The following is a 23,905-nucleotide window of genomic DNA, read 5'->3' as shown; positions in this document are numbered from 1 at the left end:
AAAGAAAATGAGAATTTGTTTCCATTTGGGTTACTTACGTTAGCAAGGGCTAACAACCAATGCCAGCGCAAGGTTCGGAGCCACAACAATGTGTGTGTTAGAGAAAACATTTTTACAAACGCCTGTGGAAGGAACACCCAGTGTTGTACACTACGTGGCAAAACAGTCTGCTGTCAACACCACCTGGAATTACTACTGGATGAAAGAAAAATATAATCTAAGGAGACTTTCTTTTAAAGAGCTCCAGTTACATGCATGCTCATTTCTTTGTCTAACCTTTTACCCAGCCTTACAAAGGCAGTTCTTGTCACAACTCAGAGTTGCTGCAATTCTTGGACCCACTTTATTGAGAGGTAACATGGGCTCTACATCTTACCCCCTACCAGGTCTCTAACCTTGCACACGATATCAGCAAGATACCAGAGATATGGACACACTAATGCACACAAATGCATCTTCTTCATAGAAGATTACATGTCTGTCTTGCTGTGCCTTAATGCAAGACAACAGAAACTTTGAGGAAGTGCTCTCACTTTCACAGCCCAGAAGTGAAAGAACTGCAGAGCCTTACCTGAACTCATCTTGCTGTTCTGCTAGTTGATCCATCAAAATCTGAAGCCGATCCCACCTCATCCGACTGCACTCTTTATGGAAGTCAAACGCCACATATCTGTTCAGAGACAGAAGCATCTTTTCAGATTACATATGTACTGCAGTGAGGGTTACAGAAAACCCTACAGCAAAAGGCTGATCTATACAAGAGGTAGTGGCAGAGGATTTGTTTTTCTTTAGAGATGACTTTCAGCACATCTGTAGATTTTGTCAGTGCTCTGTAATCTCATGCTGCCCCCTTAGTGTGAATGGCAACACCATTTAAAATTATTTACAAAATGCCACTAGTCTGGGGAAGCAGACAATTCATTTCCAAGTTCATGTTCCCATTCTATGTTCTGGCTAATATTTTTCCTCCAGGAAGTACAGAAGGGATATGAATCTTATTTAATATCTTTTTTTTTTCCCCACCAGGATTCTTTCATTCTCTTTTCACTTTAAGCTAGAAACAGGTGCTGAAATCCAACATTCTTTGCAGGCATAATTCCCTCAATAACTCTAGAAACCTGAGACAGGTTCTGTTTAAGCAGCTAGCCTAACTGTCGTAAGAAAATTAAGCATCTACTGACTTAGAACAAAATTTTAACAGCAAATTTCTGGCAAGAAGTGCTCTAAATGAGTGGTGCTTGATTAATTAAATATTTGTATGTATATGTTTGCTATGAATTACATTCCTCCCCTCAAGCATTCATAACCCAAAAGTTATTTGACAATATTTTAGGACTATGCATGAGGAAAGATGGTCTATACACACTGAAACAAGTAACTGAAGACTCGAGTTTGACTCTGGCAGGTAAATGCCATCAAAAACAATTAACAAAGAAAGTGGATTTTGGTAGCAATAGTAAAAAGGGGCTGCCAAACACCACTTTTGAACATATACAGAACATCACCAAAATGCACCTTCACATAATTTCACATCATTGTTTCCACCAGATGACTTTATAGCAAATATGCACAGAATAAAAAAAACACAGCACAGTAATTTCAAGGATAAGGTAGAGGGGCAAATATCTGTGCGATTTGGATGCAAGCCCTCCCTCCAGAAGTTACTGAAAGCAAGCACAGACAGGTTGTAAAATTGTGTACTGCACTCACTATTCCCACAAAGAGATGGAATTCATCATAATCCAAGTGCATTCTCCACTCCTGGCCCTTTGTTACACTGAGCTCCAGGCATTGAAATTACTTGTTCCCCTTACTGTTCCATCCTGTTTTGCTCACACTCAACACTCCCTCACTAAGTTAGCAATGTAACCAAGCCCTTTTGCCAGAGCTAGCTCTACAGGGCATGATTTTCTTTTTCCTAAAATGCAGAAGACCTCCATTGCATACTAAGACTCCAATACTGGCCATTACCATTACCTCTGAATTTCCTTCTTTATTCTGCCTGCCTGGTCTCTTAGCAAGTTACTTCACAAACATAAAATGCAAACAAATCAGAGGGTTGGTAAAGGCCCCCGAAGAACTGACCACTCTGTGGGTCTCAAAGGCAACGCCTAACTTGCAACACAGAATGTATCACTTCATGTCACATGTACCTGACCATTCCATTTGCCATGCTGTTGACCATTTTCGAAAAGGTTTGCTCAAGAGGCTTCTCTGAGCCTTTTTGGTTAACCTGGGAAACAGGAAAACAGAGACAGAGAATTACTCAAAAGCCTGCTTAAAAGAACAACCTCCTTTTCAGGAAGAACAAGTGAAAGCATACCAAGTTGACAATCATTTGCTTTCCATAGCTAATTATTTGTGAGTCAAAATGTCTTTGGAAGCCATCCATCTAGAAGAGAAAGGAAATGTGTTGACAGATGGACACTACTGTTAAGATCTGTGCTTTACAAGAAATCTCCATTATAATCTGACAATTCTTATAACTAAGTGCTTGATGTTCTCTATTGTGCCAATACATTTCCACTTTCCTCCTCCCAGTCCATTCAGTTCTCCACAAAAAACATGCTGCAGATAAGGAGTACTGTACAGCTACTAAAACTGCTGCAAACTGGATCCAAAGAGAAACTATCCCCATTGATGTCTGCATTTTTTTTCAGCCTCTGAATTCATGATAAAAAGTACAAGGTTTCTTGCTATTTTAAAGAATAAAGCTCAGTCCAGTATTGCTGATTTTTATTCTTCTGATTACAGTTTGCTACCCTATCACACAAACATGAGCCCAGTAACATGTTAAAAACCCAGGACACAAACACTCACATACATGATTTACTGACTTGCTGATCTGTGGCTTTGGTTTATACTTGAGGTTTGGTCTCTGAGACCAGAAAAAAGGAATAGATCCACGGGTCTGCAAAAAAATGGAAATGGTTTTAAACAGCAGAATTCAGAAAATTCACTTGACATTTAAAAATAAAGCAGACTGGTTTATTTTGTTAAACTAATTCAGTCTGTTAAGTTTTATTTGCATATCTTATATACTCTATATTTAAGAGCACAGACAGAGCTATCCATGTATCTATGCTCCTTACAGTGACTTTACCTGAACAAAGGATGCTTTGCTCCCCTTGTAATGCACAATTTGTTCTGTCTCAACAAAGTTAGCAGCGTGCCCTTCTGAATCAATACCTGTGTAGGAAAAAGACCTTGTTAGCCAAGTCAGCCTGGCTGCAGAGCAGTGACAGTACATCAGCTAAAGGCTTCCTTCCCTTCCCTTTTAAGTCCTCACAGGAAGCACAGAGCTGCCTGACAACGTAAAATAAAACACACCCTTGGTAAAAGTTTAACATGATCAGCACTAAATTTAAGTGGAACTGTGCTTCTTCAAGTTACACATTTTGATATTTCTAGCACTGGAAATTATCATTTAATATGAAATAAAATACCAGTGCTCTGACACCAAAATATTCACAATTCTGTAACAGTGGTACTGCAGAAACAGACTAATTTCTTTAAAAGTATGTATTTTGGGACTAAGAACAGAGGAAGTAATTTAAATTCATTTCCTTGTTTGCTTTTTAACTTGAAACAATTAGAGAACACCACTCAGGGCTCCCCTGCCAGCACCAATGATGCCCTTAGCTGGATTTACTGCTAGACCAAAAGGGATATTACATACTTGCATTTAACACCAATGAAAACAGTCACATGTTGAAGATAATTATAAAATTTTTGCAGTTATGCCTTAGAGACATAAAGAAGAGTCACTTTTAATAAATGCCAGAAAATGCTTCAATTCCTAATATTTTCTTTGGAAGAAGAACCTAGGACAAACTAAGCAATTTTTTTTTGCAAGCTATTATACAGCAATTATTCAAAGGTAACTCCCATGTGCAGATGGAATACACATTATTTTTGAAATAAATCAGTTTTCTCTTTTACCTCTTACATAGTAGCGTACGCCAGCCCTGAAACAGCTTCTTCTGGAAACAAGCAGCCAGTCAAAACACTTGCCATTAATAGAACAAGAGTGCATAGTGATAACTGATGACCAACACTAAGGAAAAGCCCCAACATTTCATTAGGATATTTTTACACATCAACAGGTAAGAAACATCAAGGAACCAAGAGACTACATTCAAATAAATCCGTAAACATTCTCACCCCAGCAACATTAAACTTGAGGGATGGTAACAGTATTAGGATCCATACGCACATGGCAAAACTACACTATGATGATGTCACTGATGGACAGACATTAAAACTACTGTAATTTTCAGAAAATGTGAGTCTGAAGAAGATTATTCTGGGTTTTATAGTCCTAGTTAAAAATTAAGACTCCATCTCATCCATAATTTTATTAAACTACCCTAACAGTTTCTTGCCCCTATTGCTTTTAAAAATTAACAACTACTTCAAAAAATACCTCTTCAAGATTTTTTCCAGGCTCTTAGAAGAGCAAATATCTTGGGGGTATATACTTTGCACCCATAAGTGCAACATACATCACATCTACAAATACCAGAACTAGCAGTAAAATCGACTGGCTTTCAAATCCATGTGAAGAAAAAGAGAATGAACACACACCAAGACTCCAGTGTGAGCTTCTTACACAAGAATGGTTTCCTGTCCAGGCTGCAGACCCTGCCAAATGCACCTGGGACTAACCAACAAACAGGGAAAATGGCAACTAATTTCAGTTTTAGCTTTGTTTGGTGCTGCTTATAATGGCACTTTTTTGGTCTGCAGTGAGCTATCAAGTCTAATGGAGACCAGCACTCACGAAAAATTTCTCAGGGTAGATTCACCAGCTTTCATGCTTTGCCCCTAAAAACTGAAACCCACCACTTCAAAGCAAGCAAAAGGTCAAAATGGTCAATTTTTTAATTAGTGTACTGCAGTCTTCTCTTTGAAGATACTTTGTCTCAAGTAAAATTTAGGTTCTGCATCTATGATTCAAATGGGACATAAAGCAGCTGCATCACACAAGCACCTCAGCTATGTTAAAGAACACACTGATTTCACATGAGTCATCTTGATTTCTGTTTGTATTTATGCAAACACTGTTTGTAAACAACCCAAAAAATATAATACAAATTCACCCCATCCAAAATGTTCTCACAATTTATAAATTAAGGCTGAAAAAATACCCATTCCTCTGTTTTCCTGGAAAATTCCTGCCGGGCCCTCCCCCCTTTAACTCAACATTTGTATAGCCAACAGTATTCTGCAAGAAAGGTTACCTCTAACCTTAGCTGCTTAGCAGTTGTCAACCTCTTTTCTGCTGGCAATCTGTCCTCACTTAAAATGACAACTTGCTAATAGCAACTTCCACATACACAGAAAAGGACAAGGCAGAATTTACTGTTCTTTAGAAGGGCTTTTGCTTTGGAGCAGCAAGGGAAATACAAAGCATAGTTTTGGGCTTTAGGTGATCAAAATCTCAAGTATCCAAGTCCATTATTTCTCATCCCTGAAGGACTAGAAGTCCAGTACACATAGTTGAAAAAAATATATTTGGGTTTACATGGGGAGTGGGGGAGGAAGCTTTGATATTATTGAAATATCTACTAGTGGCACTGTAACAGTTCTGCTTAGGGCTCTTCCTAGCATTTTTACCACTAGAAATCCAGTTTCTTCAAATTCTTGAGTTCTCTAAGGTTTTGCTGTAATTCTAATCTAACCAAACATTACTTATGCTAATTATTTATATAGTGAAAAAACAGGATCAAGGAAGGTGTTAATTGCAGTCTGTCAGTTGTTAATTGCAATTTACCCAGAACTAGCAGGATAAGGATTAGGGTGTTTCGACAGTTCCCTTTTTCTGTCTTCCCTTTGTCTCTCTGTCGACTCCCACAACATTTACCATTAAATGAAGCCACAGGAAAGAAGGACTGGAGATCTGCCAGCTGCTGACAGTCCTACCAGATCAACCAATTCCATCTAGAAGCCATTCCCTGCACACACCTGAGAGGCCTTTGCAACAGAGGAACAAAGCAGAACATGGCATGAGTTGCTCTGTCCAGTCTTGCCAGTCCTTTTCACACTGTCTGTCCAGGAGCAACTACCTGGGACTTACTGTTGATCACACACTGCCTCCAGAAAGCATTCAGCTCACTTGCAGCATTCATCCCTTCTCAAAAATAAACTCACGACTGCTTTGCTAAAAAGGCTGTTACCCAAAGTGTTGGTGCAAGAAAAACAGCTGCCTAGGAGAAGCATCCCATGAGCCTTCAGAAGAACTTCTTATCCTTTAATTCATCAACAGGAACATCCATAAGCACTCCTTCAAGTCAAAACTGTTCTCCCTTATTTTGTATCTAAAGTAAACGCATCCTTACAGCAAGATAAAAAAGTACTGAAGCTGATGTAAGAGCATTTGCCATATTAATCTTAACCTTCCCACTGAAAGACAGTTATGCAAACCATGCCTGTAAAATGAAATACATTAAGCCTTCAAAGCAGAATATTCAAGGGTGTTAACACACGAGTGGGCTATCAAACAATATGTAACACCCATATCTGAGCAAACTACAACTTATTTCTGACATTGTGCTCTATGTCCTAGTTGCCAATGTAACAATAGAGCAGCCTCAGCAGCAGCCATTTTGCTCTGGACTACCCATATCCAGCACTCAGTTTTACAACACAAAAGGATACATCCATGCATCACTGGCGTAGCAAACCTATGGATCTGAAACACACAAATACATGTTAAAAATATTAAACACTAGTAGCCAAAGAAGATAAGCAAGTGCCTATGCTTTGCCTAAGGGTGTTGTGATAGTTTCATATACTTTATATCATTTACTTTTTGTTTAGGGTGAAACATTCCTTTCTGAGAAAAGAACTTCAGAGAAATCAGCAACATATGTAATCCTCATTAGCAGGATGAGAAAGGTGAAAGTCTAATCCTAATTAAGCAGCCTAGACAAAAAGCAAGCTGCTTTGTCCTCCCTACACATAGCATTTACTCTCCTACAAACATGCCAGATATAAAGCAATACTTGCTGAAAATCTTTTGACATGGTGTGTTTGCTTTACCTTCACAGTAGGACATATGCAGAGATAGTAGTTACAGACGCCTTCAGTAAGATATATTTTTAGTGACTGATACTCAAAATGCTTGTTCCAGGTTTTTTCCTATCCTGCCATTCCTGAATAACTTAATCTTTCCAGAAAATTTTGAAGTTCTCTAATACTAGAAGTCAGAAATTCCACACTTCATTCCCTAAAACTGTTCCTGCATCAAGCCACCTGTAATCAACGTGAGGGGAAGTGTAGCCTAAAAAACCAGTTATCTCCCTTTTCAGCTTCTGTGTTTTGCCCCCTACATCTGTTTTCACTAACCAGCCACACTTGGCTTTCCTTTGCTGTTCCCACCACAGCTTCTCTCTCATTTCCCAAGCTTTATTTGCATAGCACTATGCAAACTTTACACCCAGTCATATGCCCCTGGAATATGCACAACAGCCCTTCTCTAATTCATATCTTCACATTCCAGAAGCACTGCACAATCCAGCCTTTTGGAACAGTGCTGTCTAAAGTAACAGTGCATCTCCACAGGTTACCGAGGCAGAAATAGAAGCCATGCGTCATTTGCTTTGATAAATGCAAAGTACTGATGGAGAGAGGAGGCTGCTGTAGTGCAGGCAATTCAAGGAGTTTAACAGACAGAGGATGTCACCAGAAAGAAGGAGCTTAGACAGTCTGGCCATTAAGGTGCCACAGTTGTGGCTTATGGTCGTGCACTTGTATTTGCTGGACTAAATGAATGCAAAGATTACATTGCGCTAATCTTCATTTGAAATAAACTGAAAGAATCTAAACATTCAGCCTTACTCTTAATTACCAGCTTCATGATCTATTCACTAGGAAAATGGAATTTAAACTGCACTCATGGAGAATGATGTGAGAGAGTCTTAGAAAAAAAAATTATGAACTTGCCTATACCCAAAAATAAATAACTAGCTAAACTTCAAAATGCTTGAGAAGCATATGCTGTGCACTGTAACTTCCCCTCTGGTTTATATGAGTAGGTATCTTCACAGCACAGTATCTTCAAATACAGACACTTCCAAAAAATTAGCTTTCTAGAAGTACTACTGAGGACATTGACAAAGTTGGAAGTTTGAAAGCAGAAGATTCACTGTGCTAAACTAGATGATGAATAGCCACATTATACTAGATTCTGGCTGTCTGAAAGAGACAGAATTACAAAAAACTGTTGCATACTTATAGTAAAAGCATATTTGTTCTCTATTAACTTAATGATTATGTAGTGTTTACCTCTGGTTGAGCAATAAATTCTCTCAGAAGGTGTCCATTCCATACAAACCGTGGATCTGCCTGCAGCAAGAAAAAAGCCAACACGCTTTTAGAGACGGTCAGTTCTGTTTAGTTCAACATAAAGGCAATATCACAGTATCCATGTGTCACACAAGTTTAGGTAAAAACAGGTACAAATGGAGATGAAGTTCCCTTCTTTCATCAGTAGCCTTCACATCCTCAACTAGAAATCTAAATAAAGATTGGAGAGAACTGTTCTTTTAACTATTCTTAAGGGTGTTGCCTGACACTTCTAAACCATTAACAACTGAGCTGCAGAACATAATGCTTTGGTGCCCCTATACTGGGGTTGTTTCCTTCTACCAGTACTGTGAAAAAACAACAAACACAAATATCAAACAAAAACACCCACACAAACACAGACCAGACTTCTCTTGCAGAGGCAAACTGGAAATGTTCAAAATTGCCACCATCCTTTTGATAAGCCATTATACTGCAGCCATGGGCATATGAAATTGCACTGAAATGATCTTAACCATCCAAGATCTGAATTTACTTGAAATTGATGCCTTTTGACTGTACTTTGCCTTTCAAACAACCTTCTGAAGTGACACAATTTTAAGGCAAACCAATCCTTTTGTGTCCTTGCTCTCCCTGGCAAGGGCACCGCCAGAGCAGCATTTGATGATGCAAAACAATCCCCAAATGTAAATATTTTTTCCAATATTAAAAAACCAAACCAAACCAAAAACCCATCAATATAGACACAAGAGAATTTCAAGCTCAAATTGCATTTAGCTGTTGTTTTTAAGACAAAAGCAGCATACTAAATTCATGCTTCACACAAAAAATTGGAATACTTTAGACAAAATACAACATCCCAAGACTGACAGCCATAAAACCCACAGTTCTATCCCAAGTGATCCTTGAAAAGAATATGAACACAAGTACAATTTATTCCACTTTGGATTCCTCCCCCCATTCCAGGTCAAAGGAATTACTTGCTTTCTCACAGTTTTTCTGCTTAGCTCCTTCTTATTGTAATTAGAAGTGTTCAATATTAAATTAGGGGCAAAATTTAAATTTTGGATTTTTCAAAATCCATTTAAAGTAGACTGTAGAAAGTACTTCCAACTGCCGATCTGGAAGTGTGACATCACATCAGAACAGATCCCTAGAACATGATACTGCTCACAAACTATGAGACTTGTGTGGACCAGTGTGTTCAGACACAACCCGTAATAGCTTGGATAAAACACCAGCGTCATTTAAACCTCACCTGCACAAAACTGACTGGCAATTCCCAAGACACGGACACAAAGCAAACTCAAATCCTTACCCTCTCTAGAAGGCTCATTTCCTGGAACTCTGGGCTCGTGTTGGCCAGCCGTTGCAGGGTGTGTGTTAGGTCATAGGTTGTTGAGAAGTAAAACCCGTCCACGCTCAAGACATGGTTTAGCATTGATAAAAATACTTTATTGTCCTGCAACTGTTGAGATGAGGGAAGAATAGAAGAGCTGTCATATACTACTGTCACAATATTTTACTCTTGTCAGCTACCACTACTTTTTGAAGTGATGAGATGAATTTTGCTAGTGCTCTAGCAATGCATGACATCATCCAGAGATTACCATACAAGAAGGAAAGCATGAGAATGCAATTCTGATACCAGTTCACTGATAACTTGCAGCTAGCACACTGCAACCAAATTCTGCAACAACAGTGGAGAGCAGAGAACAATATTCCTGTGAGGTAAATAGCTACTGATATTAAACTAGTTCTAACAACTTGCAAGCAAAAGGGAAGCTGTTAGTTTCCCTGAAAACCACTCAGTCAGTCAAAAAAAAAAAAAAGGCAAGATGGCAAGACAAAAGAATAGTTATCAGACACTAAGTTATAATTTGTATTCTGGTTCAAGTTCTGATTAACCTCATTCCTTTCCTGAAAAACTATCAGATTCCCTTCCAGCTCCATTGGTTAGACACCCTGACCTGCTTTTTATCAATCCACTACATATCTGTTTTAAAATATATTCCATCTTTCCCTCCCTCAAAAAAAAAGTTAATTCTTCCCTGCTGGGTAACTATGTAATTGAACAATTCCAAAAAGAAAGCAAGATAGATGACAGCAATGCAGTTTACTGTAGGGGCTGTCAGAAGGGTAAACGTGTGAGAAAGACTTAACAGAAGCATTAGGAAGGGTGTACCATCTTAAGAGAAGCAAAAATGCACATCCATAAACAGATGATATTCTAGGTTGCATTAATAGCTTCATCAAATTAAGCTCCTGTGGCAATGAACGTTAACATACAATAACATTCCTCCCTACTCCCCTAATCAATGTACCTACCTGAATATCAGTTAAGTGCAGCATGGTCTTTTTGTAGGAGAGGATGTCAAAGTCTGTTGCTTTCCAGATTGCATGACTGAAAATCTCACCTACTTTTTTCTTTTTTGTTATTACAATAAGATATGTGCCTGTAAAACAGAAAGAACAAAGTTAAAAAAAAAACCCCAAAGAGCTGCATATATTAAGAAAAGCAGCCTATAACTGTATCAGAAAACTGAAACCAACAGAACTTTATGTCCTTAAGTGTAGCAAAAGCACACAGGGCTGGAGCAAAAGCAAAACATATTTGCTAAGCCACCTACTTCTCTATGTTCAGAGACCATGAGCTACTCATTAAATTTAAGGAATTTAAAAATAAAGTGGACAAAATAAAGTGTCACCTACTCTTACTTCTGATCAGAGACAGTCTGAAAGTCTTCAGGTTTGCTAACTCAAAAAGAGGCCAATGCTCTTGAATGCGGTTAGAAAAGCACAGAGCAAGTCCAAAACACATGAAAGGGAGCATGCTTCAAAAGCCAAAAAGACCATTCAACTTATGAAAAAATATTGCTCCTAACAGGTTCAAAACAGAACAAAGACATTTGGGTGTCTGTTAGCAATTTAAGACAGGAAGTTTGCTATTTCCCTGGTTGCTTAAGTAACAAAGCAAAAAATCCCCCCCATAATCATGGACCGTTCACTCAGAGCAATTAATTTACACTCGACCGCAACATAGCCTTATTTCTAAGCACAGCGTATTTCAGTGTCATCTTGTTTTTGAAGGAAAAGTTTACTCTTAATAGTGCAACAGGCAAAGAATATTTATATTTGTTAAAGATGCTGCATTGCTAGATACAAGGTTGGTTTTACAGTTAACAGCAGTGAACTTAGCTAAACATTTAATTTAACTGGTAACATCTTTACTTTGACAGCTCTATGCTAACACTCAGTGCAAAGCTCTAGAGGGTAGAATGAAAAAACCCCAAGCTTTTAAGAGACTTACATATTCTATATTTTATTTAATACTCAGTCAGATGAATAGCAATCATTACTGAGCCTGTAAAAGGTGAAAATTGCCCTTCAGGGCAGTTCAGTTTTAAAACAGTCAGCGCTCATCAAGTCCCTAAGACACATGTATCCATTTCATTACTCTCACTCTGCAAGACCCACAACTCTTTAGAATATGGGCATAGAAAATTCAGCAGTTTTAAGATCCTGTCAGAAGTCACTGCATTCAACACAATCACCCTTTGCTTCAGTTGAGAATACCTCAGTGAGTGATCTTTTATCCTTTCTACACATGGAGATTGCATTCAGTATGTATCCTGCTTATTACATAATTTTTCAGACTACTTCAGTCTCAAACTCTACCAAAATCTACAAAAAGGATTGTTGGAGCAGCAATGCTCACTTTCCTGAAAGCTTACACTTTATGCATCAGGTTTATTTGTGGCAGTGGCTGCTTAGATATGACCACTGAGACACTTAGAAAAACTGAACAACTTATTCTTACGTTATCCTAAAACTCCCTAAACTTAGAATTGGCCCCATCTGCCCTTTTCCTTTTCATGTTGGATTTTCTCCATATTTGTAGGGCGGTTGCAACACACTCATTACTTGAACAGCTGCATCTACTTGTCTATCACCCTGTCACTCTCAGCTATTTGTGTACCGTGATTATTGATTTAAAGTCAAGCTTCACAACACAACAGTCAACGGTTGCATCAAATCCTGCAGCTAAGATTAAAACAGTTACAAAGAATAAGTAGATGAGGTTCTTTGCACTCGTTTGAAATGCATTCCTTAAAACTCAAACAACCACCAGTTAACCCTACCTTTAGAGCACCTCCTGGTTTTAGGAGCTACACAAACATTCATGATAAAGTAGATTTGGATGCCTCCATCCTCTACAAGCCACAAGGAAAACCTATCATTCTGATGAAAGTGCAACCTCAGATACTTGCAAATACTATTTTTGCCTTTAGAGCTTCTTTAGCAATCTGTTTTGTCTAAGTATTTTTAAAGAGCAGAGTTCTGTTCTCCTTACCTGCCACCAGACGGATTGTTCCCAAAATACCAAATATAGGCCTTGTAACAGCTGAAGGGGGAACATCTTTTTTAACTGAAAAGCAGAAGAAAAGAACATCAGAATTTCAGACTGCTTCTTTAATGACTGTATTGGAACACTACTAAAACTAGGTTTCTCCACCCTTCCTGGTTAAATCAAGTTTTGCTACAGTGTTAAATATAAGAAACAAAGCATCAGAATTTAAAAGCCTCATGGAGGTTCGGGAGGAGGATCTGGAATTCTAACCCAATTTCTAACCAATTTCTCATGTTTAATCAAAGCTTTCATTTAACTGAATAAATTCAAGCTTATTTACATGATAGTATAGCAAGTAGACTCCTCAATAATGTATTGTCCTGCCAGCTTCCAGAAGCTTTGTGTTGAAGCCAGCAAGACATAAAACACAACCAAACCATAAGTGCTTGTGCCTCCCAGGTCTGTTTGCTTCTTCTGAGCCTTGGTCTACTTCTGTCTCTACCTCTAGTTTTGCAGGCTATCTCTGCAAAAACTACCAACAGCAGCATACACGTGGCAAGGGACACAGTATTCCAAACAACATACCAAGAGATCTAAGATGCAAAAAGTATCCAAATATCAATTAAAAGTCCTAGCATGTGTAAGTTTCATCAACCTACACTTTTAAAACAACAGAAGGGATATTAGAGAAATCTAAAGAAACCCAAAACATCCCCTAGAATGAGGCATTTTCCCAGAACTCAGAAAACTGAGAAAGGTAGCCCTTTAATCTTACTTTGCTTTAAACACCTTGCAGGTTCATCTGATAAAACACCAGTAGTGAGAGAGATTGAGACTAACAAAACACTTGGGATAACAATCTTTACAGTTTTGAAGGGACAGTTTTGCAGGAGAAATTGAGATAATATACTACAATTCCAAAAATATTAGTGGGATGGGTACACTACTCTTACATTCAGCTTCTTATACAAGAAGTCTAATAAAAGAGAGAGAATGACTGCTTTTATATTACTACTACTGTAGCATTTCTGTCTGTTTGGAGATTAGTAATACTGTGGTGCCAAACTCCTAAAGTATCAAAAGGGAAGTCTCCCACTGCCTTCATTTTACTGTTATTTAATCAAAGTTTGTCGTTTCACATTCTTTAAAAAATGAAACTAAAATTTTCAAGACATCAACAGGCTTAAGACTACTCCTACTGACATTTGAATCCAGATTTGCAACACAGAACAAAATTTACACCATGGGTTTTTTACTGTTGCTATTTCTAGAGGCTTTATGGAAAGTCAGGTTTCAGTTTTATATAAAAGAAAGCACTGGGACAATTTGGAAAAGCTGCAGAACTCCAGTGTTCAATCCTTCCCCTGTTTGATCTTGAACTTCTAGCACCAACCCCAACTAGCTTGGACAAGTTAGCTTCCCCTGTTGTGATGGACAGTCTTACCAAAAAACAGGCAAGCACTATCACCCTGGTTACCCACAGTGAAAAGGCATTTGAAACAAAGCTCTCCAGAACAGAATACAAAGCACTGCTTTAAACAGTAACTAAAACCAAAACCAATTATGTCAGTATCATCTCAGTAAGGTTCTGAAGATCTTTTTGGACTCCTAGAGCAAAACAGACAGAAAGGACAGAGAAGACTGTATTGAGAAATACTGGTGAGGAGAGTTACCTGTAAGAGTGACTTCTGTGGAGACTCTATCAATAGCAAGCACATCATCTGCTCCATCATCACAGGCTTCCACATAGAACTTCTCTGGTGTTATATGCCTTTAAGAGAATAGAGAGGAAAACGGAATTAGTTTAGTAAAACTTACTTTGGGTTTGTTTATTCTTTACCACCTGAAGACAGAGCAATCAATTTTACACCTTATTTCAGCTGCAAAATAACAAAATTCTCACTGGATTGCTTCCCAACAGCCACTGACGTCAACAGTGTGGAAAAAAAATACAAAAAGTAAATGCAGTTCATCTGTTATTGCAAAAGTCATGGCCTGTTTAACAATCTTAATCCTTTTTTTATTACCATAAGGTAAAGATATGAAAGTGAGTTTGTGTACATAGTGGTCCACTCTAATTCCTGTAAGCTTGAACCATATCTGAGATAAATCAAAACCCAACACAAAATCAGAAATTTTTTAAACCAAAATCTTCCTAACAGATCAGACCACACGCTTAATGCAAATCTAATAAACATAAAAGTATTGTATGAAATGATAAACACATCTGCTTCACATTAGTGTTTTAAGTATTGCAAGAATCCACCAGAAGCAACACAGTAGAAATGGAAAAGTTCAGTGGCACACTAGTTTATTGAAGCAGGTGTCCCAACACTACCATTTCCCAGACTTGTTTGCCAGGTCTACATGACACACACATCATAACATGTATCCTCCCCACCAGACAAGTCACACACTGACTTCCTGTTCAGACTTCACTGCCATCTTTCCCTTCCTTCCCTTAAAAACCCAATGCTAGTCATAAACAGTTTTTAGAAGTGTTCCTTAAAAATATACTCATTAAGGTAGTTGCAAGAAGCCAGACATGTTTCACTGTGCATTGGTAGGAGAGTTATGCAGAAGTGACTTGTAGCTGTACACAGGAAATGCTCAGCAAACCATCAAAACACCCCAAACACTCTTAAAACTAGTGTTCTTGACTCTTAACAGTGATTTTTCTTAGTTTAAGGCTTGACAAGACATGGGGTCAGAGTTTTAAAATTCTTGTTCTAGTAACGCGGTAGATATTTTTAGGCTCTTTCTCCCTAAATAGATCTTGCATTTCTACACATCTTTTTTATTTTTTTTAATCCTTCAGAAAGCTGAATTAGAACCCTAATTTAGATCAGAGGACTGTGATGGCCAGGTAGCGGAGGGGGCTACAGGACTGGCTTCTGTGAGAAGCTGCTGGAAGCCCTCTGTATCTGACAGAGCCAATGCCAGTGAGCTCCAAGACAGACCCACTGCTGGCCAAGGCCCAGCCCATCAATGATGGATAACATATTTAAGAAGGGGAAAAAGCCCAGCACAGCAGCAACTACAGCAGGGGACAGGAGTGAGAACATGTGACAGAAACATCCCTGCAGACACCAAGGTCAGTGCAGAAAGAGGGGCAGCAGGTCCTCCAGGAGCTGGAGCAGAGATTCCCCTGCAGCCCCTGGTGAAGACCACGGTGAGGCAAGGCTGTCCCTCTGCAGCCCATGGAGGTCCATGGCAGAGCAGAGATCCACCTGCAGTCCTTGGAGGGCCACGACAGAGCAGGGAGATGCTGGTTAATAAATGGTGCTAATAACACCAAGGTTTGACCATCATATGGGCCATTCACTTAACAGGTGAACTTGATGATCCTTGTGGTTCCCTTCCAACTCAGAATATTCTGTGATTCTGTGAGGCTCTGACCCCATGGGAAGCCTGTGCTGGAACAGGCTCCTGGCAGGACTTATGACCCTTCTGGGAAACCATGCTGGAACGGTCTGTTCCTAAAGTAGTGCACCCCGTGGAATGGACCCACACTAGAACAGATAATGAAGAACTGTGGTCTGTGGGAAGGACTCCCATTGGAGAAGTTTGCGGAGAACTGTCTCAGAGTCTCTGGGAGAGGGACCCCATGCTGGAGCAGGGGAAGGAGTCCTTCCACTGGGGAAGCAGCAAGAGAGACAAAGTGTGATGAACTGACCACAAACCCCATTCCCAGTCTCCCTGTGCTGATGGGGGAGATAAAGGAGGTAGAAAAAACTAGGAGTGGAGTTGAGGAAGAAGGGAGGGGTGAGGGGAAGGTGTTAAGGTTTGGCTTTATTTTTCATTATCCTACCCAGATTTGACTATTAATAAATTAAACTAATTTCCCCAAGTTGACTCTGTTTTGCCAGTGACTGTAATAGCTGAGTGATCTCTCCCTGCCCTTATCTTGACCCAAGAGTTGTTCCTTTTATTTTGTCTCCCCTATCCAGGTGAGGAGGGGAGTGATTGATCCACTCCAGGGGGTACCCAGGATCAACTCACCACAGAGTCCTTAAAACGATGTCTAGAAGACCCCACTTTCCACCCACTTAAAGCAGAGCCAACTCAAAAGTTTATTCAACTTCTAAGTTAAACCCTGTTTCTTAGGGTGTGTTTTGACTCTCACGAAGGATGGCGATTCCACAACCTCACTGGGAAATTAAGAGGAAAGCCAGAGGAGAGCAAATACTGAACTGAAAAAATCCACCAAACACCAAATAACACAACCAACTGTAAAGCAATTAATAGTTAAGTGTTCATCAGATAATTTAACTTCATTACAGGAAAATTAGTCTGTGGGTCTTAAAATGGGAAACACATCTACAGCATTTCCTTTGTAAATCAGCATCCTTAAATCTTTCAGGTATACATATTAAATGCTTTATCTTCAAAAATAAAAACATCAGAGTAAGAAATACAAATATGCAGTTTGCTGAATGCTGAAGCCTTAAAACACCTACTTTGCTTTCATTGTTTCTGTTTTTGATGAAGTGCACATGTGCACCCCCAGCTTTTTAGGAGAGTTTCACAGCAATAATGGGAGCTGGTTTTATGGCAAAAAGCAAACAAGCTTACACAGACAGAACAGGGGCAAGACAAGCTTAAACACATCTACAAACCCTCAGTTTGTTAAAGCATCAAAAAATAAAACAGGATATACTATTTAAGATGCAGTTAGAAACCTATTGCTAGCTGGCAGGAAGCAAAAGGAGGCATTTTTTCCACAAGAGAAAGCTGCAGCTTATCTTCTGTTGGTTTAGTTGAACACTCATCTTTCTCTGGGATGTCAATTGACACAAGAGTCCAGATACAAAAACAGCCATGAAGAGAATCGACAAAGTTTAATATTGGACCTCTTGTGCCATTAACACAGATGCTTATGCAATCGTACTCTCTTACAGTCTTACTTAATCTGAGTATCCCAATCAAAATAAGTTGAAAAAGTATGTTAACCTATCAGGTTGAAGAGTCTCCAAAAAAAGCATTAGGAACTATAGTTTCAGTTTTTGAATACTCTGTATGAAGAGCACAACACGGACAAGACATCTACACTGACTGGACAGAGCACAAAGAGCATTTCCATCCATGATCAGTATTTTTAAAAGCTGCTCCTTACATTATGAAGTGCAACATGGCCATGACACTACTACAGTCTCAGCACAGAGATTCACATGCATATTGGTTAAAGCCTGTTTTTAACCAACTGAGAAGAAGCTTACAAATGTCAAATAATTGTCATAACAAAAAAATGTTTTCTTTACCACACACAGGAATAACAATTTCTCCCTGAAGAACAAGAAGTCTTTTATTCTCAGTATCCCCAAACTGAAAAGAAAACAGAGAGAATTAACATTGCCACTGCAAATGGTGTTTGGTCTCTCAGTGTGTGTCATAGACCCCACTTTGCTAGATCAGATCCCAGCATTTCTCTCAAATCCTTGACCACATTATCTCCTGCCACTACCACTGCCCTTTTAACAACTCTATCACCTTTATCTCCTCTTACTCAGTGTCTATAGTTTAAGCAAAGCTAGAAATTTATGTTTTGCATTCATTCAAAGTCCTCTTTCCCACGGTCCTCTCCAGGACCAAACTTGGTGACAAAAGTGTCATAGAGAATGCAAGACAAGTCGTCCCTGTTTTCAGCTCAATGGACCAAAAAGGCTTCAGCAGCTTGCAGCACTCTGAAACAGAATTGTTGATGACTCTTTTGGATGTCTTGAGTGAGGGGGGAGACAGGGGCAAGAAAAAATCAAGTTACCAATCTACAAAGTTGACAGAACTTGAACAAATACTACACTGTTGGGATCACCCTTAAAAACTACCTTAAATACAACTGTGCAACACAAAGTGGAAAGCCTAAGGCCCTGCAAGATATTAAATCCATGCTTCAGAAGAAGTGGGATAATTAGTGCTCTTCAAAATTTTCAACAGAAAGATGATTCACTTAGTCCTTGCTTCATTTTTGCAAGAAGTTCAATGTTTCCTAAAATATATATAGTTTAGGAAGAGGCCAAGACTCAAAGCAGTTCCAGCCCAAGTGCTGATTTACAACTTTACCAATTACCAGAATCAGGCTAGTAGTCTCATTCTCACTTAGATGACCTTTTCTACTGTAAAATCACTATAGTCAAGATGATTGCCTCTCACTTGTCTTTCAGAAAGGAAGCTGATGAACACTGCATGAATAGGTTCACCTCCAAACCATACTCACTAGCAAGCTTGTACGTCTATCACAAACTTAGACAGATGATTAGACAAGATTAGACATGCTAATTTTACTGATTTGACAAGGAGATATTAAATGGTGAAGAAAGGATCATTCATGACTAGGAATCTGCAGATTCATTCTATTCTTTTAATGCATAAGGACAGATGAAAGTCCAAGTGCCAGTATTACATAAAAAATAACAATTAGGAAAGCAGTATTTTATGGAAGGCTAAAGTGTCTGTAGTTATGTTTCATACACCAGGCCACATTCTGTTTTTGTATAAGCTTCATATTTGACAGTTGGAGCCTGCCTTCTCCTCAGCTACATTGTCACTGCTATCTAGACCCATACAAGACATCAAGAACTCTCACCACCAGTATCTTGCTCCCCTTACAACAGCATGTCAAATCTTCACAAGATTGGAGTCCTTTTATTCCCTTTTTTTAAATAAAGGAAAACTTAAAACCATTATAATGAACTATTTCTCAGTAGTGCTAAAGAACAAAGGAAGCGATAAACACTAATATTTTACATTGATAGTATAACTCACATTACTCAAGAGAAGTATTGAGGAACTGCAATCACCAAATTCCCATTTAAAATATTACTGAAGGTGACTTGGATTTCAGTTTGATAATCTTCTCCAACTGAAACTGTGTGGATTGCTGCCAAGAGATAAAGCAACTCAGTAGATTTCATTCCTACAACTCAAAGTTGTGGGAAAAAAGTATTGATTCCTAACATAACAGAAACATAAAAAAACCCCAAACTACCAAAAAAAAAAAAAAAAACCAAAAAAGAACAAACCACTGTTGCTTACACCAAGTGTAAAGTCAGATTCATTTACAATTAAGTGAGATAGTATTTCTTTTGTTTATGTATTGTGAAGTTTCACTTCCTTAGTTACGTTATGAAGCAGCATTGTGTATAATACAGATGATGCACAGTTGCATCCCACATTTTAATTAGGCTGATCTTACAGATAGGAATATTCCTGTGTTCAGATACAGCATGGAAGAGGACCCATCATGCTCTAATGGCCACTAAAGATAGTACTTCACTCAATATCACTTAAGCCTCCTAGGCCCCAACAGCCAAACCCTTACTTCAGTAATTGATTATTTCACCATAAATACTGAACATTGCTCTAATGCAGGAAACTCTTTGATGACAGCCTCTGAATACCATAAAAAAGCAAGCCAAAAGCACACCCTGTACTGCATAGAGATGCATTTGGTATCTTGAGCACAGCTAACTGGTCTGCAGTGATACAGGAGAGATGTTAGTTTATGCAGAGTCCCAACAGCATGTTAAGTAACAGAGCTAACACACTGGTGGTTTCAGCACTCCAGAGATTCCAGATTTTCTAGGTGAGCAGGTGTGCTAATTATATGTCTCCCATAAATATTACTCCTTGAGCAGAAACAGCTCAAGGAATTGGAACATCTCCCAAAGAGCAGTAGCTGTTGCAGGGAGAAAACCCCCAGGATTTAGAAAACACTAATGGAAATACCATTTAAAAACAAAACAGAAAAGGCATTTATTAAAGGCTTAGCTACATAATGTCTATTTCCAGTGAAGTTTCATTCTAGATGAAAATAATTTACTGCATAAGTTAATGTCCTGCTCCACCAACATCCCTGAGCTTTACCACGACAGCCACTTAGATGGAGCAGGAAGAAAAAGATTTGTAGCTGTTCTTTCTGGAAGCATTATTCAAACCAAAACACCCCTTTAGACTTCCCCCCAAACACACACAAGTGAAAAGCACTGTGCTCAAGTGCAGTAGCTACTAAAGACTGACAAGTACTTTCACAAAGCATGTGAAGCAACATAACTATGGGTAGGAGGAGTTAAATTTGAAACACAGCTAGCCTCATGGACCCACAGGATACTGAGAAGGCTATCAGCAAGATAAGTCTTCATCCAAGCACTAATGAAAAAAAAAGTGATTTTAACTGAGCCAAAACAACAGCCAGAATTTTCTCTATTCTGCAGACAGCTTTAAAATCAGTTTTTATATATTAACTGGACTGGCAACTCCACTACCAGTTGTGAATGCAATACCTGCAATAGCTGTTTGAATTTTATAATTTATTCCTGAGGCTACCAGAAAAAGTTAATTAAGTATAGCAATGACACAGATGACAACTATGGATAGCAGTTTTCAGGTTCACAGTTTTCCCCAATAACTGCTGGTGTAACTCAATCAGCTTCATAAGCAGCGCAAATGCCAGACATCAGCACTTTTACTGGCATCACCTGAACTTGACTGATGTCACTGGTCAAAGCACAAAAGTTGTGAACCACTACTTTTGATAAGGTGGAGAACACAAGAAGTTTGCGTTGAGAGCTAGAACCTGTGGCTGGATGTACAGGACAGGGCCCTGCAGAGCACTGCAGTCAGGGAAGCTCCATACAGGGCCACCAGACTACACAGAAGAGGTACAGTCACAGAATCTGGCCTCATCTTGAGAATGAGTAGCCAGTTAAAAATCCAAACCCAAACACTGCCACCACTAAATCCCGAAACTGAAGTCTAGCCTGGATTTTTCATAAGGACATTCTCCTTTGACCTTGACAACCCGGTAGGTTTGACTCATCACCCAAGTTATGGCTCTGTATCTTCAAAACACTTAATAGAAAGTCTGCAGCCATGATCACAACTTGGTGTAATGACAAAAAAAAAAAAAAAAGCAGCTCATTTTTCAGAGCACAAAACAATTCTGTTTTCATGTTTATGAAAAAACTCATGTTAAATTACATCTGAGACAGCCTTGTTCTAAAAAGATCAAAGCTTACTTTTAGCCAAGATTAAATTTTGAATGATAGAATTCCTTACTAGCCTGAATCTAGAGAAGTGCTTTTACTTGAAAAAATTGTCAGTAAGAACAACGTGTACTACAGGTCACACAACTGCTACTCACACAACTCACCTTTGCTCCTCTGCAGGCAAAAAGATCACAAGATCAGCTTAAAGAAAGACAAATACTGTTTAGGTGACAAGAGGAAAAAAAAAAAGCTTTCTACCAAGTAAAGTCTTTCAGCCATCACTGCTGATCTTACTCTTCAGCAATACTCAATTATCTCCAGGGTCCGTGTACCCTCAAACAACTACCTAAACAAAACAAGAAGCCCAGTGACTTTGAAACACAAAACAGCATTATGGCAAACTGTTTATACAGACTTCCAAAAGACCTAAGTATGTTTGCTCTGAATCCAAAAGATGACTGTCAAATGAAATTTAACAGACCGTAAAGTACAGTTAAATCAGGCTTAAGAATCACTTTCAGATACTGCTGCCTAAAAATGCTATCGGTAACTCAACTGTGGAATTTCCAGCTACTGTTTAGAGGTCAAAAGCCTAGGAACGCCTTTAGGACACACAAACACACTTCACTTTTGGTTTCAGAGAGTCATGAAGAGTCTCATGCTCAGAGTAACACCCTTGGGAGTTTGAACTGGTTGGTGTAAGGGTTTATCATGGAAATGCCTCTTGCAGCGTTACTTTGCACTGCTTTTGGTTATGCAACTTCTTCTACTGTATTAAAGGCAGCAAACAAACACGTGGCATACACACACATTCAAAGGGTTACAGTCTCCCCTAAAAAAAAAATTGTTTTAATAAAAAAATTACACTGGGTAGTTAAAAAAAAGTACACCGGGAAAGTCAGAGCCGGCACTGCACAGGAGAGTCCCGAAAGTTCAAAGCCCTCAAAGTTCAGTCATCAACTGGCATCAAAACCATCACACACCACAAAAGAAAGCCTATTTGTGTCACGAGAGACCGATGGACAAGCACGCCTAGGGAACCTTCTGCTGGCAAGCGGCGCTGCGCACACAGCCTTACACAGTGCCCGAGCCCCTACAGCAGCTACCTACAAGCAGGAAGGCGGAATCACAAAATCATTAGGGTTGGAAGGGACCTCAGGAGATCCTCTAGTCCAAGGCAGGATCACCCAGAGCAGGTGACAGAGGAATGCGTCCAGGTGGGTTTGGAATGTCTCCAGAGAGGGAGAGTCCCCGACCAGCAGGCAGCCCTGGCTCCTCACGCCGAGGGAAGCCCCGCAGGCATTGACCTCCTGGACAGGAGGGAGGGAAGCGACACAGACACGAGAGCCGCCCGCCCACAGCGCTATCGGACGGACGGCGACCGGGGACCCGTGTCCGCGGTCAAAGTCCTCCCTCCTCCTCCTCCCACCCTCCCGCACGCACTGCCGCCTCAGGCCAAGCCCTTCGCGGACACCCGGGTGAGCGAGGGAGCCGAAATGGGCAGAAAGGGCAGAGGACAGGCCCGGGAAGGGCAGGGGACAGCAAGGGACAGACGACCGTCGCTCCACCGGCGGCTCCTCCCTTCCCTTTCCCTCCCCATTGGCAGGTAGCACAGCCGCATCATCCCTGTCCCAACGGGTCACTCACAGCTTCAGGCTGGCGTAGGCCGCCGCTGCCGTGGTTCCCGCCGGTGCCGCCGTCGCCATCCGTCCCCTCGGGCTCTCCCCGGCCGCCGCCAGCTCCGCTCCGACCCGGCCTCTCCCTCCCCGGCCGACTGACGCGTCCCTGGGCCGGAGCAACGGGACCTCGCTCGGGACAAACCTCCGCGGGCGCGCGGCGAGCCTAGGGCGGGGCGCCGCCTATGGCAGGAGGGGGAGGGGCCGGGCGGACTCGGCGGCGCCGCCATTGGCTGAGCCGGCGCGAGAGAGCTGTGCTGAATTAGGCAGGGGCACGAGCGCTGCTTGAGCAGGGCCAGTGGCGCAATGGATAACGCGTCTGACTACGGATCAGAAGATTCTAGGTTCGACTCCTGGCTGGCTCGGCTGCTCCTTTTCTTCCTACCTACCTTTCTTTTTCTCCTTTGTACTTCGGGGCGAGGGTGCTGCCTGCAGCCCGCCCCCCCCTTCTGCATAGGCCCCCCACTGCCACCTGCATGCCCCCAGTGTGGGGGTCTCCAAACCTCCCAGGGCTGGGTGGTGTTATAGGGCTTCCCACCCGTGGCATTACCTCAACTCAGGGACAAGAGCTGTCTGCCCGGGCA

At 40.3% G+C, this 23,905-nt stretch overlaps 1 protein-coding gene and 1 non-coding gene across 3 annotated transcripts in view; one reads left to right on the top strand and one right to left on the bottom strand.

Moving 5' to 3' along the window:
* Nucleotides 1-23,445, bottom strand: part of SACM1L (SAC1 like phosphatidylinositide phosphatase) — a 28,477-nt gene extending 5,032 nt beyond the window's left edge. For both annotated transcript variants that reach the window (XR_011149048.1, XM_069007542.1), the window contains exons 1-13: nucleotides 23,293-23,445; nucleotides 14,335-14,432; nucleotides 12,665-12,739; nucleotides 10,639-10,766; nucleotides 9,629-9,778; nucleotides 8,290-8,349; nucleotides 6,661-6,694; nucleotides 3,943-4,044; nucleotides 3,104-3,189; nucleotides 2,825-2,911; nucleotides 2,324-2,392; nucleotides 2,154-2,233; nucleotides 572-670 (exon numbers count right to left, since the gene is read on the bottom strand). Coding sequence is in view for 1 of the 2 variants with exons in the window: in XM_069007542.1 (XP_068863643.1) it covers nucleotides 572-670; nucleotides 2,154-2,233; nucleotides 2,324-2,392; nucleotides 2,825-2,911; nucleotides 3,104-3,189; nucleotides 3,943-4,044; nucleotides 6,661-6,694; nucleotides 8,290-8,349; nucleotides 9,629-9,778; nucleotides 10,639-10,766; nucleotides 12,665-12,739; nucleotides 14,335-14,432; nucleotides 23,293-23,351 (1,127 nt within the window). In the remaining variant the exon portion in view is untranslated. The remainder of the gene's footprint in view (nucleotides 1-571; nucleotides 671-2,153; nucleotides 2,234-2,323; nucleotides 2,393-2,824; nucleotides 2,912-3,103; nucleotides 3,190-3,942; nucleotides 4,045-6,660; nucleotides 6,695-8,289; nucleotides 8,350-9,628; nucleotides 9,779-10,638; nucleotides 10,767-12,664; nucleotides 12,740-14,334; nucleotides 14,433-23,292) is intronic.
* Nucleotides 23,446-23,613: 168 nt separating this feature from the next.
* TRNAR-ACG (transfer RNA arginine (anticodon ACG)) lies at nucleotides 23,614-23,686 on the top strand. Its single transcript has one exon. It is a non-coding gene; the product is annotated as a tRNA-Arg (tRNA).
* The last annotated feature ends 219 nt before the right edge of the window (nucleotides 23,687-23,905 follow it).

The sequence above is a fragment of the Aphelocoma coerulescens genome, chromosome 2 (assembly GCF_041296385.1).
Source record: "Aphelocoma coerulescens isolate FSJ_1873_10779 chromosome 2, UR_Acoe_1.0, whole genome shotgun sequence".
In the NCBI taxonomy this organism is placed as follows: domain Eukaryota; kingdom Metazoa; phylum Chordata; class Aves; order Passeriformes; family Corvidae; genus Aphelocoma; species Aphelocoma coerulescens.
This window is presented reverse-complemented; position numbering and strand designations above follow the sequence as displayed.